The sequence below is a fragment of the Solanum stenotomum genome, chromosome 2, assembly GCF_019186545.1.
Source record: "Solanum stenotomum isolate F172 chromosome 2, ASM1918654v1, whole genome shotgun sequence".
Classification (NCBI taxonomy): Eukaryota; Viridiplantae; Streptophyta; class Magnoliopsida; order Solanales; family Solanaceae; genus Solanum; species Solanum stenotomum.
In genome coordinates, this window is record NC_064283.1 from 11,639,465 (window position 1) to 11,657,001 (window position 17,537).

Sequence of the window (17,537 nt, forward strand, 5' to 3'; positions counted from 1 at the left end):
CATCTGTCCTAGGCTCCTAGCCTTGGTGGGCAGAGTTAATTGGCTAGTGGGAGGTGACAGGTATCCCGTGGAATAGTCGAGGTGCATGCAAGCTGTTCCAAGGCACTAGGGTTATCAAAACAATAAGTACAAATAGAGAAAAAGATATATATCTTGTGACTTGACCTATAACTTAGAATCTTCAGTCCAATCCAAAATTTGGCCCCAAGTTTACCATTAGTTAGCTTCAAGTTATGTGGTTCATCTAAATCATATATAGCAAGAGTAAAATTTGGAAAAATGAGCTTCATGATCTAAGTAACACTTCTCAAATGTCACAAGCATAATTTTGTGACATTTATAACTTCACATAAATCTTTTGTTTCAATCAGGTTGTAGTGGCATTTGGGAATGGCGAACAGCAAGTATGAATACGTGAAATATTTTGAGGTGGAAGACGAAGTAATGTACCCAAATATCATTGTTGTTCAAATTGATGGCCGCGACTTTGGCAGGTAATGAGATGTTTAAATGTTTACGGTTTGCATGTGCCTTTATTTTTTGTCTTCTTATCTTTCTGCAAATTAAGGTAAAGGTGTTGAAATCTAGAGATATCCAGTTAAAATTCCATTGAAGTATAGGTCTGTGTTCATGTTAAGTGCTAGTTCTTGTCAATTGGTGTTGGTATCTTGTGAATATACTCTTGCTCCTTTTTGGGTTTTGTGGTATTTGATTTTCTAATTTGCATTGTATATGTTTAGTTTCTCGGAGAAGCATGGATTTGAGAAGCCGAATGATGACAAAGCCTTGAACTTGATGAATGCTTGTGCTATTAAGGTATTAGAGAACTTCTCTGATGTTATGTTTGCGTATGGATTTACTGATGAGTACAGGTATGATGCGTTTCTTACTATTAGACAGTTATACCCTTTTTCTTCCCCCTTGAAAAGCTTGACAATGTGGTACAACGATTTATGTAGTTTCGTTTTGAAGAAGGAAACCACATTTTACCAGAGGCGAGCAAGGTTTGTAACCTATTTCATATCTCAAGAATTTGATATCAGTGTTTATCAATAATTATTTTTGGCTCTTCGGATGAGTAATTTGAATGATGCACTTTGTCTTGTTAGTATTCATATATCGCTGGTATGGTACAAAATTATTGTTCTTGCATTGACTCTTGTTTGAGTAGCGATAAAACAATACTTGTTTACTTTTCTTGTCTTATGCTTCTTGAACACTCTTTGAACGATTGCATGATAACTTTGTACGTGATTCAACTAGAATCATCTTTTCTGTTAACTGCAATATACAAATCTCTTCCTCAGCAGTTGGTTTGCTAGATCATGTCCAATTTGTCTTTGATTTTAGATCATCATCTCAGCAATTTTTTTTGGATTCCCGACACCAACAATCTGTCATTATTTTAAACTTGACTGTTACATTGTCCTAGTGCTGACTGCTGAGGACTGTATATTATATAATCAGTCTCTAACAGTGAAGGTAATTCAATTATGCTCAGGGATGCTGCTGCCTCTTGGATAGTTTATCAACTTTTTATCTCTTTCTTAACCGCCCATGTCTATACCAGTTTGAACTGTCCTTCAATTCCCCTTCTTTAGCATGTTTTTGTTAAAGTGGGTTAGAGTGCCACATTGATAGGGGAATGGATTGATGGTTTGCTTATATGGACTTTGGCAATCCTCCCCTCATGAGCTAGCTTTTGGGGTTGAGTTAGAACCAAGGTCCATTACTTTATCATGGTGTCATAGTTAGGTCTAACCCATTCATTGTTTTCGATGTTGGACCCCCTCTTATATTGTCCACTCTCTGATATCTAGTCCTTGACGTGCGGGGGTGTTGAGTCCCACATCGGTGGGCATTAAGGAATTTGGTCTCCTTATATGGTCTTAATCAATCCTTCCCTTATGACTAGCTTTGGGGGTTGAGCTAGGTTATATATTTCTTGTTTTTTGTTAATCATTTTTGAGATTTTGTTAATGAGAAGGAAAATCAGCTCCAAATCGCTATAGCCTATAGGCCCTTGTGGTAGCTGGCTTGAGGAAATGCATAGTAAGCAGTATTAGGGAAATATAGAGATTGATCACAAACTTTTCTTAAGAAGACACCAGGACAATCTTAAGGTGTGGTCAGCTTGGCTGTCCACACATTTGTCTTCTCACTAAGATGACCACCATATATATGTTTTTGTTTTCAAGATACTTATATGGAGTTGAGTAAAATGGATTATAAGATACAAAATGTCCCTCTTGAATTAGTCAAGAAGACAAAGAAAAGAGAGATGTAAAATAATCCTAGTTTCTTCATTTGAGATGAAGTTGCTCATGATTTTTCTTAGCTGACCAGAAATTTCAACGTGCAGCAAAATACTATCCATTATTGTGTCTTTTTTCTCATCTACATATGTAACCAAATGGAAAGAGTTCTTTTCTATTTGATTTTTCTCCTAGGCACATGTCCCCAAAATCTTTCTCTCTCCTAATCTAGGAGAGCTGAACTCCCCTCCGGTGACCTTCTGTCACCGGAATTTCCCCTCTTTCTATCTTTCAAACCGGCATAATTTTCCGTTTTCCTTCTTTTCTTCTAACCTATTTTTCTTTTCTTCTAATCAATGGATGAAGATATGATATTCTTCGCAATGGGATTCAAGTCTTATGACATAGCTAGAGATGAATCACGAGCAGAGATGTGGTATGACTGGACTGAGAGAGGAAGGATCATGATGAGCAGAGCTAGCTTTAGCCAGAAATCGATGGAATGGATCTGTTCGATCCTTAAGGAAGCGTCAAAGGTGAAAGGAAACAATGTTAGAAGATGGAGAAGACAGGAGCATGTTTCACACTTATTCTGTGCAAGGAACTTTAACAACAAAGGAAGATATATAAGCATTATCAGCATTCAAGGCAAGAGCAGAGCAGTATTAATAGTCCCAGAAATCTCATTCAATGCTGGTTGGTGGGATCTGGCCACCAAAATTGAAAAGTTCATTTATTACAAAGCTAATAAGACAGTCAATCAGAATTACAAAATGGTGGATAAAGAGATTCCATATGCAGAGACGGTGAGGAGGAGCAGATGGTCGTCCAGAGAGATCAATACTGCAGTCATAAAGGAGAGAGGGGACATCATCTTCATAAATGGTGGCCTCAATCAACCTCGAAACGAGCTCTTAGGAAAGAGCCTTGTGGGTAGCTTTCCAACAAATGGATCTGAGATGGCCACCCTGTCGGAAGTTCGTAGATGGGCAAGCAAAAATTGGAACCAAGCCCACGGCCTTAACGTTTACGAGATGGGAAACAACTGCTTTCTCTTCGAGTTTACGTCCATAAATGCGGCCGAGCATGTTCTTAGAGGAAGATGGTTGTGGAAGAATCAAGGAATTCGGCTACAATGGTGGTCGCCGACTATTGGTGCAATTCAATCTAGGGTTGCCATAAGCCAGTCGTGGATCAGATTAGTGGGCCTCCCTTTACATTTGTGGTCTCAGAATGTATTTAAAGCAGTGGGGGACTTCTGCGGTGGCTGGGTGAAGACAGAGGAGGAAACAGATCTTCGCAATCACCTAAAGTGGGCAAGAATACTCGTCAAGGCCAACGGAAATTCCATTCCGAAGGAGGTGAAGATAGCTTTTGAAGGTATCGAGTATATCATACAAGTATGGGACGAAACACCGACAAGGTTTTTCGCCGGAGAGAGTGCCTGCGATATCGGAGGAGATAGGAAGACCCAATCTTCAAACCAATGGGTATTGCAAAAGGGTGAAACTTCGAAATCCACGCCTCTGCCAGCTGGTGACAGGAACTTTCACGTGGGAAGTACAAAAGATTTTGAATCTATTAACAGGGCATGTGATATTAAGCAGCTGAAAGGAAAAGAGTTGGGCCTGGACCCACTGGCCCAACAAGATTGTAACCTAAATGAAAAGCAGGCCAATATTACAGATTGGGCCTCAGAGCCTTTGCTCGATGAAATACAAGCAAATTACAAGAACTTAGCGGCACCAGACAGGGAAGGCGATCCAGTCCATCTATTCCATGGAGACAGAGATGAGAATTTCGAATTTCTAGCAGATATAAGGGACGACGACGCTATGTCGATCATCCATATAGAGGAAAGAACAACCACAGAAACACAAACAGGAAACAATATGCTACTGGAACATAAGGGAGATGGGGAAGGTATTATTGAAGATATCATACCACTAAATTCAGAAGAGCAGGACACTGGTATAGCAACAAAGAACGAAATTCCTTCATGGATCCAACAGAATATTATCAGGCTTAGCAAAGAATTTGGGGTGCACTTTATTGGATGTGAAGAAGCAGCTCTGAAGCTATTCATGAAAATTGATGGCAAGAGGGAAGCAATTGAGAAGATGGCTGGAGCCATAGTTCCTACGACTCCAACAGAAAAGATCCCAAGAGAACTCAAGAATCTGGAACCAGCTAGTAACTTCGTGAGCTATGGTACAAGAAGTAGGGGGGGCTGTTTCATAGATGTTTTAAATGAAAGTTAACATAGTTTCATGGAATGTAAGGGGCCTCAATGATCCAAGGAAGAGGCTATTGATCAAAAACATGATGAATAACTGGAGGGCAGACGTGTATTGTTTTCAGGAATCAAAAATTAATGGAGATATAAGTGGGGTGGTAAAAGAGATTAGGGCAAATAGGAGGGTCAAATATGCACAATTAGAGGCACGTGGAACAAGAGGGGGCATCATTATCTTATGGGATAGCAGTATCTGGGAGGGTGAAGTTTGTGAAGTAGGGGCTTACTGTATCACATGTAAGTTCACAGGGAAAACTCAGGTCTTTGAATGGCATCTATCTAGTGTCTACGCTCCAAACAGTAGAGACGAAAGAGAAGAAGTATGGGGAGAATTGGGGGCAGTAAGGAGTCTGTTTAGTGGACCTTGGGTGGTGGCTGGGGATTTCAATGTAGTAAGATACCCATCAGAAAAGAAGAACTGCAAGAGATTGAATAAGGCGATGGAGGATTTCTCAGATTTTATCGAGGATATGGAACTACAAGATTTACCACTGGAAGGTGGTAGTTTCACATGGAGGAAAGGGGACAGACAAGATATTGCAGCAAGACTAGACAGATTTTTGATTTCCGAGGAATGGGAAGTTTCCTTTAGGAAGATTAATCAATCAATCCTACCTAGAGTTACATCTGACCATAATCCATTGTTGTTGGAATGTGGTAACTGGGAGAAACAAACATCTTATTTCAAGTTTGAGAATTGGTGGCTAAAAACTCAAGACTTCAATGAAAGAATTAAAGATTGGTGGAATTCTGTAATTTACATGGGAAGACCAGACTATATACTAGCTTGTAAGTTGAAACTACTGAAAATCAAGCTGAAAGAATGGAGCAAAACACTTCATGGCAATCTTGGTATACAGAAACAGTGCACTCTCAACCAATTAGCTGATCTAGATTTGATTCAAGATCAGAGAACTTTATCTGAAGATGAGTCCTACTTGAGAGCAGTATTGACAGTGGAGTTGGAGGAAATTGCAAAGAGGGAGGAAGTGGCTTGGAGGCAAAGATCTAGGGCCCTTTGGCTCAAGGAAGGGGACAGGAACTCAAAATATTTCCATAGGATTGCTAATTGTCACAAGAGGTACAACAACATTGACAAATTGACCATAAATGGAGCTAATGTTACTGAACCAGTTGGGATCAAAGATGGAATAATTAGATTCTACCAGGAACTATACAGGGAGGCAGAAGTATGGAGACCTCAATTCAATCCTAGATTCCAATTCATGATCAATGAAGAGGATAATATTGCATTGCAAGGCCAATTTGAAGAACAGGAAATAAAAAACAGTGTGTTCTCATGTGCAGGGGATAAAGCACCAGGCTCTGATGGTTTCTCAATGGCCTTTTACATACAATGCTGGGAAGTGATTAAGAAGGAAGTGGTAGCTGCCATCCAGAATTTCCATGATCAGGGCTATTTTGAGAAAAGTTTTAATGCCACTTTTATAGCCCTGATTCCTAAGAAAGTGGGAGCATCTGAATTGAAAGATTTTAGGCCAATTAGCCTAATTGGGAGCTTCTACAAAATCATCTCAAAGATCCTAACAGAAAGACTCAAGAGGGTTATGCCAAAGTTAGTAGATGAACAACAAATGGCCTTCATAAAGGGTAGGCAAATTATGGATGCCATTCTGGTGGCCAATGAATGTGTAGATGTGAGAACCATATCCAAAGTCCCAAGAATTCTTTGCAAGCTAGACATAGAGAAAGCTTATGATCACTTGAACTGGGAATTTTTGTGGAGCACACTCAGGAGGATGGGGTTTGGCAACACCTGGATAAAATGGATGAGATTTTGTATGACCACAGTGAAGTTCTCTGTTTTGATCAATGGCTCACCATCTGGCTTCTTTTCCTTTGAGAGAGGATTGAGACAAGGAGACCCCCTTTCTCCTTTTCTTTTCATCCTAGCTATGGGAGGTCTAAGTGATGTGCTGAAGTTTGCTCAGGTTAATAACAAAATTAGGGGCTTCAAAGTGAGTCAGGGGGATTCACTGGGAGTGTCTATCTCCCATCTACAATATGCTGATGACACATTAGTATTTTGTGATGCAGAAAGTGAACAACTGAAACACTTAAGGGCTATTTTCATTATGTTTGAAGCAATATCTGGACTCCATATCAATTGGGGAAAGAGCTTTATTTATCCTGTGAATGAAGTACCACAGATCAGCCTCCTGGCAAACATTTTAGGTGGCAAGATAGGGGAACTTCCCACCACCTATCTTGGCATGCCTTTGGGAGCAAAGAGTAAATCTCTGAGCATCTGGAACTCTGTGGTAGAAAAATGTGAAAGGAAGTTGGTTAACTGGAAAAGTCAATACTTATCCTCGGGTGGTAGAGTCACACTTATCAACAGTGTTCTTGATGCCATGCCAACCTATATGATGTCCCTTTTTCCTATGCCTGGGAAGGTCATTCAGAGGCTGGACACAATCAGAAGAAATTTTCTTTGGCAAGGCAATGGGGAAGGGGTCAAGAAATTTCACTTGGTCAAGTGGGATGCTGTTATTTCCAACAAAAAAGAGGGAGGTCTGGGAATTAAGAATTTGAAAGCCCACAATAAGAGCCTTCTGCTAAAATGGCTCTGGAGACTAGCAACAGATTACCAGAGCATATGGAAGGACACTATCTTTGCCAGATATGGAAAGGAAGGATCATGGACTACTAAGGAGGTCAATACTCCTTATGGTGTGGGTCTATGGAGAACTATTAGAAATCAGTGGCCAAGAATTTGGAACAACTCTGTGATTAATGTGGGAAATGGGAGGAAAACTTTGTTCTGGAATGATACATGGATGGGACAAACACCTTTGAGACAGCAGTTCCCAGACATTTATATCATCAATCAGCAGAAAATGGCTACAATTGTAGAAGTCAGAAATGAACAAGGATGGAACCTGATTTTTAGAAGGTTCCTCAATGACTGGGAAGTGGAGAGAATGACTCAGTTCTATAATACCTTGGAACAAGCCAAGAACCTTACTTGTGAGGAAGACAAATTGACATGGAAGCTGGAGAAAGATGGCAAGTTCAAGGTGAAATCAGCCTACAAATTACTAGACACTCCAACTGAAACAAAGGAGTTGTGGCCTTGGAAGATGATCTGGAAAGGGAAAATACCACATAAGGTGGCTTACTTCACATGGCTTGTTGCAAGACAATCTGTTCTGACTCAGGATAACTTAATGAAAAGAGGAAGGGACTTATGCTCCAGATGTTTTTTGTGTGAATCTGAGACAGAGACAATAAATCATCTTTTTTTGCACTGTAAAGTGACTGAGAAGCTATGGAAGTATTTCATTAACCGAAGAGGTATCACATGGATCATGCCTAGAAATACTGCAGAAGTCCTAGCATGTTGGAATAGAGATGGAAGTCAGTCAGGACACAAGGAGAGATGGAAGATTGTCCCTGCCTGCATCTGGTGGACAATATGGAGTGAGAGAAATCAGAGATGTTTTGAGAACAAGAGCATCCCTTTCCAAAGCATTAAAATGAATTGTCTAGCGACCTTTTACTTTTGGTGTATCCATTCTATTCCCAAGGACCCGGGGGACATCACCCTATTCTTAGATAGTTTATGAGGGAGATAGGTGCTTAGTTTCTTTTTGGTAAACCCTCTATACTTTTGATGTAATTACTACAGGAGTTCACTATTGGTGTACTCCTATGTTTATAATACTAGTTAACTTTCTCAAAAAANCATCTACATATGTAACCAAAAGGAAAGAGTTCTTTTCTCAAAAAGAGTTAAGTGTGCCTCCATCATTCCATTCACGAGTTATCAGCTGTGCATCAATGGAGGTTCTTCAGGCATATCTTCTATGGAGACAAACAGAATGTGAGTTCTCGTATTGAATATTTCCAATTAATTGTTACTGGAGGAGTTGAGTTCTTAAAATCTGATGCTAAAGGATATTGGTTCTTCTTACAGGTCATATAAGCAATCAATACAATACTTGTTTGTGGAAGCTGGTGTTTTCTGGAAAGTCAGAAAAGGAGGCGAAAGAGATTCTTAAGGTGCTGTAATTAACTCAAGTTTGAGAGTAAAAAATTGAATTGTTTCCTCAATAATATGACATGCGTATTTACGGTTTTTTTCTTCAATGTTATTCTTTTTCTATTTCAAATTTTAGTTAATACTAAATAAATATAATGTTAAAAATCATATAAAGAAGAAAAGTAGAATGAAGTTAAAAAGAAGAAGCTCGGATTGGTCCACTACCAGATCACATAGTGGTTAGGAATCAGGAGTTGGTGTCAGGTCCACCACTCTTCAGAATTTACTGGCCCAGACCGGCCTCTTAAGAAGGGATCCGGTTCGTGAACCAGACCATCTCCCTGGGCCAGAGACCAAGTGTGCCAGTCCTGGTCCAGGCCGAACTTGCCAGATATAGTAGCAGGTGGTTTTTATATGCTAGTAGCTACAGAAGGTAAGCAGTTATATGCATTTAGTGACTTCATTTGCACAAAGCAAGATGCTTATTAGAGAAGGTCTTAGAAAATGGCTATTATGTGAAGAAAAAAGTATTAAAGCTCCCAGCAATGGTTTCTGGAGTGATAGCTCTGCATACATATCTATGATCTCCTATGGATTACTCGTCTACAGTTTGTTACCTGGAATTTATGTGTTGAACTCCTTTCAAAAATGTCAATACTTGCACTGCACAGGTTGAGAAGTGTTTCTTAGATCATGAAGCTCATTTTTCCAAATTTTACTCTTGCTATATATGAGTTAGATGAACCACATAACTTGAAGCTAACTAATGGTGTCACGCCCTGAGACTACCCGAGACGCGGACACGGGACCTAGGACCACAAGTGATCACAAGCTAACCCTGCTGGCATGATCATGAGTATACTAAAGATAAACTGAATAATAGAAACTGTGCGGAAGCTATAATCATAAATAAATCTGAAATGATGGGGAATACCCATATACTAAATCTGAATTGAATGAAATCTGATGAGTTTAATACAAAGAAAATATTAACTCAATACTAAGCTGAATCTAACTATGCTTGAAATAAGCCTCTAAACTGACTAGAAATGTTGGGACATGCCCCAACTAGATCTAGCAAAACTGAAACTACAGACTAATAGCGATAAAGATAAACATGTCACTAGTCCTCGAGGAATGAGGACTCACCACTGATGCTGTTGAACTGAAGATCAGGAATCGATCTAAGTGTGATCTGGATGCTGAGAACCTGAACCTACATCACGAGAAGATGTAGCGCATAGTATGCGTCAGTACTTGAAAGGTACTGAGCATGCAGGATAGAATAACGCTGAAATAATCATATAACTAAACAAGCAATAAAGCAAGAGCATTATCTGAACATGATATAGATACTGAATACTGAACTAACTGAATGCAATGACCAAATTTATAACATGCTGAAACTGAATACTGACTGTACTGTAAATAAGGTCAATGCAATAGAATCTCAGTGAACTGTGGGAGCTACTAATAACCGACAATAAAACCACATGAGCTAAATGTGGAGTCCGATGTATACGTCCTATCGAGAGGACCCAATATACCTGGCCAAAGGTATAGAGGCATGACTGGTGTGATCATTAACTGATATTGCCCACATAGGGGACTTACACCTATGTGGCTCGTAGTTCTGGGACTATATGGGTACGCTGAACCCTAGTCTAACTTGGTATTATGCTACTCCCAATAGATTAAGTGGTTAACACATTATGACTGAGTTTCTGTATATAATGGATAGCTCAAAACTGAACATGCAATCTGAGAATGCAACAATTAATCTGATAATGATGCATTCATAAACTGAGGCATGTATAACTGAATACATTATGACTGAAATACTGAATAGCTCAAAATACTGACATGTAGATACTCATACTTGAAAACTCCTTCTTAGAAATCAATTCAAAATCATATTATACTATGATCATTGATGACTTGGGAAGTCATACTGCATAAACATTGATGGTATGTCTAGATACCATACTATTCATACATTGATGACCTACTCGATTATCATACTAATCATGTGTTAGAAGCTCTTTCTCAAAACTCATCTTAACTTTCTCAAAAACTCAGTTTAAAACTTAAGTGTTGTCTAAAAAAAAGCTTCTCAAAATTAATAACTCAAAATAGGATTTATGCTGAAATATACTGATAATGTGGCGTTCAAAATTGGAGCATGTATATCTGAATAACTGAAATATCTGACCTAGCATGTGTAATTCAAGAACTAAAGAAATACATAGCTGGGGTTCTGAAATTCATGCAATAAACTGAGCATTAACATGATAATCTGATTTGGAACATTTAAATAACTACTTCATGATGATCTGTTGAAATTCTAGAAACCCTAGGTCTGGTCATAATCATGGAATCAAGAAACTGACTGAAAACTAGGGACCTAGTGGGTGAAAGGAACCCACTAGTGAAATCCCACATACCTGGTGACGAATTCCATGGAAAAATCCTTCAATTTTGGGGATGGAACTGATGGACACTTGCTGCGTTCTTGAACTAGGGTTCTTGGCCTTTTTCTCCTCTCTTGCTTCTAATTTTCTATGTTTTGATTAATGACTTGACTTAGGTAAGTTCTAGTTATGTTTCTAGGCCTAAACTAACTAAAACCTCATGATTTAGGGTCTAAACGACGTAGCTTAAGGGTCTAACAAAATAGGAAAAGACCAAAAGACCCTTGACTTAACTGCTGTCGGAGTGATCGACGGACGGGACTGACGGGCCGTGATTCAATCGACGGTCCGTAGATTGAGTCCGTAAGTCAAGCCTGCTCGACAGGCCTTCACTAAACGAGCATAACTTTTTACTCAGAGGTCAGATTTTAGCAAACTCAACGGTGTTGGAAAGAGGATTCAATTATCTATCATATCATAAGTCATGGGACACATAATTCATTTTGTGCTAAGAGTTATAACCATTCGAAATTGACCCAATTATCAATTTCCCCCTAATTGGCTGCTGGCCTTCACCAACGATCATACCTACGGACCGTGGATCAAATGACAGTCCGTGCTAGTCGGCCGTCGTTCGCGACTGAAGAATGAAATCTGAAGTGTGAAGAAAGTTGGCTGGCCCATCGACGGAGCTGACTGACGGTCCGTAGGTGGCTTCCGTCAGTGGCACATGCAACTTCTGAAAATCTAGAAATTTTTTTCCTTTATCGAATCTGGAGTGTTACAAATGGTAAACTTGGAGCCAAATTTTGGATTGGACTGAAGATTCTAAGTTATAGGTCAAGTCACAAGATATATATCTTTTTCTCTATCTGTACTTTTTGTTTTGATAACCCTGGTGCCTGGGAACAACTTGCGTGCACCTCGACTAATTCCACGGGATACCTGCCACCTCCCACTAGCCAATTAACTCTGCCCACCAAGGCTAGGAGCCTAAGACAGATGTATAGAAAACACCTAGTGTTTTTGTATCTACGGGGATTTGAACCTCAGACCTCATGGTTCTCAATCCACTTCATTGACTACTAGGCTATGGGTGCTCCATCTGTACTCAAAGAATGTACAAAAACATTTTCCAATCTTTAAATCTTTTTCCAATTCTGTTGGAATTTGAGTCTGCCTTGTCTAATATGCTTTCAATCAGCCAATTCTCATATATGTGATGTGTTCCTTACAATATCGTTATAGATGAATTATGACCTCCCTAGTTGTTTATATCTTCTTTCCCCTTAGGTTCTCTTCTTGTATCAAAACGGTGTTTTAGGGGAAATTTTTTTTCTACCCTCAATACTTTTTCATCTTGCTTGTTTTGCTCCAAAGATGAAGTCTTAATGATTGATGGTTGTATTCACCAATTTTTGCAAAAATAGCTTGGGCAATGGTAGGATTAACTGCATTTTTATATTTTGGATCTACTTACTTTTGAAGGCATTTAAACAATCATTTTCAAATTTATGGTTGGACTCAAAGAACCCTAGACTTGAGGCTTAATAGTGTTCGATAAAAGCAGGGAAGACAAAAGCAGGAGCAAAATGAATTACTCTTTCAGCAGTTTGGTATCAACTACAAGGACCTTCCGCAGATTTTTCGTCAAGGGTCTTGTGCCATCAAGATAAAGGTAGTTACCTTCATCCCCCTTCTCCTAGAAGAGCATATATTGGTATATGCATGTGATGTATGTGCCACTATCCCTTTTTTCGTTTTTTAGATTTGAAAGATAGATAAATATGGCATTTGGATATGAAAAACACTGTTTTGAAAACAATTGATGTGTGTGCTTTTCTGTTTTGGAAGATTTGTTTTAGGAATTTTTTTAAAGAATGGTTTAGTATTAAAAAAATTGAGGCAGAAGAAATGGTTTTGATGGCTTTTCGAACGAGAGAGAGAAAGAGAGAAGACACTTCTGTTTTTGTCCGTCTTTGTTAACAAACTTACCCTAAGGACCGCACACACTCTCTTTTTGTTCTAAATTCTTCTCTTTCCTTCTTGCAAAAAGTAAACCTAGCCCTATAATCTTAGAGAAATGTTTTTTTTTTGGGTAGAATTAAGCAGGTTCTTTAACTTGAAATTAAAATGTTAGTGTACTCATACAGTTAAATGGTACACCTAAAAATGGGTAAGAGTAGTAGTAATTGAACTCCACAGTCTGAGCCTTGTTAAGGTCATCCTATTGTTGTGCTTTTTCATGGAGCAGTTATGTGTAACTCTTATATTTTTTATATAAAAATGGCATGTGCATTAAAGGACTCTTTTGCGGCAAGTAGACATATTCTTTTCATGTTTAGATTTGACCTCTCAATCACAAAAAGACTGACCAAGCTCTATGCTTAAACCATGAACTCTCACCCCCACCTATAGGGGTAGGAAGGGAAGAGAAGGAGGTATATGCGATGCAGTTTGCTCATCACTATACGTGGATACTTCATATCATGCATCTTCATGTCCAGGGGAGGAGCCACCTTATACTGAGGGGGTTCGAACCCCCTTCAGCGGAAAATTATCTTATTTATACATGGTCAAAATATTTTTTTATGTATATATGGTAGATGTCGAACCCCCTTCGACTACTTCGTCTGTCTATTTCTACAAATTTTGAACCCCGAATTGAAAATTCCGGCTCCGCCACTGTTCATGTCCACTTTGACAATTTATATTATCCATTTTAACACAGGTGGACGATATTGTGAAATACCGTGAAGATGGCACTCCTGTTAAAAGACCAAGGAAGAAAGCAATCATAGTTCACTCAGAAAATGTAGCAACAAAAAGGTTCTGGAATAACTACACATGCCTTACCGAGGAACTTGGTTCACTCGCTGAAGGGATTAACAAGATTAAACCCGAGTATTTGAGGTCTTTCCAATTTGAAAGCAGGTTGATGTTATCTACTTGGATTGTAGTCCGGGTAGACGGTTGTCATTTCCACAGGTAATTTATGCCTTTATTTCTGCCAATTGGTCTTCTCTTTACTTTTTAATGACCTTTTGCTCGACTTACCAAGAAGTGTTGATATCATTCTTTGTTGATTTTGAATTGCGCTTGTCTTTTTCTTTTTCCCTTTTCCAGTTGATACCTTTTCTCTTGTATGTGATGCTCTTTAGACTAAATTATTCTTTTTGCTTCAAATCCCACGTTTCATGTCAAAATGATGTGGCATTATTCTTGCTTCTTATTTTCATCAAGCATAAAAGTTTTGTAGGTAATATGCCTTTTCTGGATAATATAATCCATGTTTCAGTGGGAGATGGTTTTTCTTATATGCCTATTTTCTTTATCAAGTCTGGATTTGTACCTCCGGATTAAAGAAAAAACTCCAAGCACTTCCCAAGATAATTTTCTATTATGACCTGGAAACAACAGTGAAGTTGTACAAAACATTCCGGATCCATAAAAAATGTCAGACACAAGTGCACGGTTGTAATATATGCATACACGTTTATAAAATATATATATGTAATTTCACAAGTATAAAGTCATGTCAAATATTGAGCATGTAATTTGAAAACTCTAGTTTGGACTTGCTGGTTTCATGATCTTGATGGGATCCACTGTAGGTTTTGTGAAGATAATGGCTTTCAGAAGCCAAATGATGAACAGGCACTGAAACTTATGAACTCTTGTGCGGTTTCTTTGCTGGAGATGTTTAAGGACATTATCTTTGCATATGGGATGAGTGATGAATACAGGTATTAGTTCATTTAACATCTTTGATTCACTTTTAACATACCTTTTCCTTTTCCTATTATCTTTTATCTTGAGAGATCAATTTTTCTTTCAGCTTTGTTTTGAAGAAAGATTCTCTATTGTATCAGAGGTGGTCAAGGTAACTCTTTCATCACCATTCTTAAGTTCCTAGGTAAGTGTAGTGTTTAGCTAAAACCTCATATTAGGAGGGAACCAATTCAAGGTCAAAAGCAAATTCTTCTTCCTGTTTCTAGAATCCATGATGCATATAGATTATTTTGACACCACTCAGCTGCAGTTGCCAACCTGCAAGAACATAGTGCAATTTGAACAACATGCTAAAAGATCCTGCAAATTCATTTCTTGTGCGCAATGCGAGTTTTGTCAGAACGTGTCCTATAAAATGCTTGGTTGTCTGAATGGTGGAATTTCCCTTCTAGAATATTTTGCATTTGTTGTAAATCTCCTACATACAACGATTTCTCAAAGCTTTTTCATTAATTTGGTTGAAGTTTCAGGGTAGAGTCTATTTGGCAACTGTATGAGGGCCGTTCTCAACTAGTTTACATAATGTTTTTATATTGACTTTTTTTGTCGGTTATATTTGATGTAGTTATATTGACTTGCTCTTATGATCATCATTTCAGTGAAATTGTCTCAGCTGTTGTATCTCTTTTCTCTTCCATGTATGTGATGAAGTGGAAAGAGTTTTTTCCTGAGAAAGAGTTTAAAGAACCACCTTATTTTGATGGACGATCTGTTTGCTATCCATCATCTGAGATTCTTCGAGATTACTTGGCTTGGAGACAAGTTGATTGTGAGTACTCCCTATCTTATTTGTTATATAAGAATTTCAAGCAAATTAATCTGGTTATATGAAGAAATTTGGGTTTTATGACCTATTCTTCTTGCTGGCAAGCTAAAGAATGAATTGTATCATTTTAACAATCTTATGTCAATATATTGACCTGTAGGTCACATAAACAATCAGTACAATACTTGTTTCTGGCTGCTTGTTAAGTCTGGAAAGAGCAGAACTGAAGCACAAAGCTCTCTGAAGGTGTGGTATCTCATTCCTTAATTTATGGCGCAGGTTTCTTGTTTTTAGATGTAGCAGCATGATCTATTATAATATGTGATTCTATGGATTATTTTTCTGTCTAAATCTTCTGGATAATCTTATTTACGCCATAGGCACCTTGAAGAAAATAGTCTTGCAGCCTGTAGTGGTGGAAGTATCGGTATACTTGTTGACATCACACATTTTGTGTTTAAGGGTGTGATTTTTTGACTTATAGTTCTGATAGCCAGAAAGCTGAATGAAAATACATATAGTTAGTCTTTTCTTTAAGTTTCTTCTCGATTTTGCAGTATCCTTATTTGAGCCTAGCACATCGCAAGCACTTAGGTTTTTTGAAAGGTACAGTTAAAATTTCTGTTCAAGCTATCACTTAGTTTTTGAACACTATTCCGGGCATGTATCTCTTGGAGGAACATAGTTATAGAAATTGAGATTTTCACAAAGATGAGATTATGTTAAAAGCATAGGCCGACATACTATGTGAACTCTAACGGCACTGAAGCCTCAATCACTAACGATAAAGTTCTCATCTACATGATTGTGACACATAATAGTGTAAATGGATATTTTTTTGTAATTTGATTCTGTAGAAATCAACTATGCACCTTAATTTAGACTGTCAGCATTGATTTGACCTTGATAAAGTAGATCTGTTAGTGCATATCTCTCATCCTGTTCCGATCATACGCAAGCAGGTTTCACTATTGAGAGTAATCTTGATATTCCAATGACCACATTAACCCTTTTGTTCTGCAGGGTACTCAAACTCAAGAAAAAAATGAATTGCTTGCCAAGTTTGGCATTGATTACAATGCGTTGCCAATTATCTTTCGGATGGGGTCCTCTGTTTTCCGGGACAGAGTAAATCTCTCCCTCTCTCTGTGCTGAAGATGTTATGTTTGCTTGAAGTACTTTATGTTGTTTTTGATGATATTGTATACCAAGCCTGTATCCTTTAGTTTTAGGCTTCTACCACCATATGGATAATAAACTGTGTGTAAAATAAATATAGTACCTTACCGTGTTTTTTGGTTCTTGTCATTAATGTGATAATTAACTCCATAATGAGCATGTTTTCATCTAAATTGGTCCTGGTCTCATCTGTATTCTTCGTATTCAGAAGCTACACTTGGTACATAAGTTCATTTGCAACACAAGTGCCATTGTTTTTGACTTCTATTACAGATCAAACTGATGGAGTGGGTATTCACTTTTACGTTTTGCTTCTGAACCCAGGATGAACCAACAGGAAATGACAGAGTAGTTGTTGAACACTGTAACATAATTGAGACGAGCTTTTGGAAAGAACATCCAAGAATACTCGATGAGGAGGAATCATTGCTAACAATTTTACGGCCCCATAGCAATAAAATGCTTCGATTGTCTTGAAGTTGAGGAGCTGCTACCTAAGTTATTAACCATATCCAGTTTTAATCACATTAGAAAAATAGTTCCAAACTTTGTCAAATATGTAGATTAGCCATTTGATTTTGATTTTTTCCCTTCACTCTTTTTCTTCTTTTAGAGATTTGTCTAACAGAACTCTCCTGTATATTGCAGTTCACTCAAGTTCATTTAGTAAACAAGATTTTTGTGTTGTATCACATTCTATATATATTTGTTCTCATCTTCTTAGCATACAGTTGGGGACTCCTAAAACAGGCATAATTGGAGAATTAGCCTTCCATTCTTTTTGAAAAGTACTTCATCACAAGAAGGAAAAGTAAAAGAAAAGAAGGTAAAT

At 38.1% G+C, this 17,537-nt stretch overlaps 2 protein-coding genes across 2 annotated transcripts in view; both read left to right on the top strand.

Moving 5' to 3' along the window:
- The window catches only part of LOC125856627 (probable 20S rRNA accumulation protein 4), a 61,953-nt gene that overhangs the window by 2,371 nt on the left and 42,045 nt on the right, over positions 1-17,537 (top strand). The window lies entirely within an intron of this gene.
- On the top strand, positions 333-17,397 carry LOC125856629 (tRNA(His) guanylyltransferase 1-like). Its single transcript, XM_049536218.1, has 14 exons — positions 333-494; positions 741-872; positions 960-1,004; positions 2,363-2,422; positions 8,283-8,398; positions 8,492-8,577; positions 12,539-12,646; positions 13,700-13,956; positions 14,583-14,714; positions 14,807-14,851; positions 15,360-15,529; positions 15,687-15,772; positions 16,550-16,654; positions 17,030-17,397. The coding sequence occupies exons 1-14, from the start codon at positions 391-393 to the stop codon at positions 17,180-17,182; spliced, it is 1,599 nt and encodes a 532-aa protein (XP_049392175.1). The 5' UTR covers positions 333-390; the 3' UTR covers positions 17,183-17,397.

Bases quoted from the DNA above. Each gene is read 5' to 3' on its own strand.
- LOC125856629 (XM_049536218.1), top strand. From the start codon at position 391: ATGGCGAACAGCAAGTATGAATACGTGAAATATTTTGAGGTGGAAGAC. The intron at 495-740 runs GTAATGAGATGT...GTATATGTTTAG, and splicing joins GATGGCCGCGACTTTGGCAG to TTTCTCGGAGAAGCATGGAT. The intron at 14,852-15,359 runs GTAACTCTTTCA...TCATCATTTCAG, and splicing joins TTGTATCAGAGGTGGTCAAG to TGAAATTGTCTCAGCTGTTG.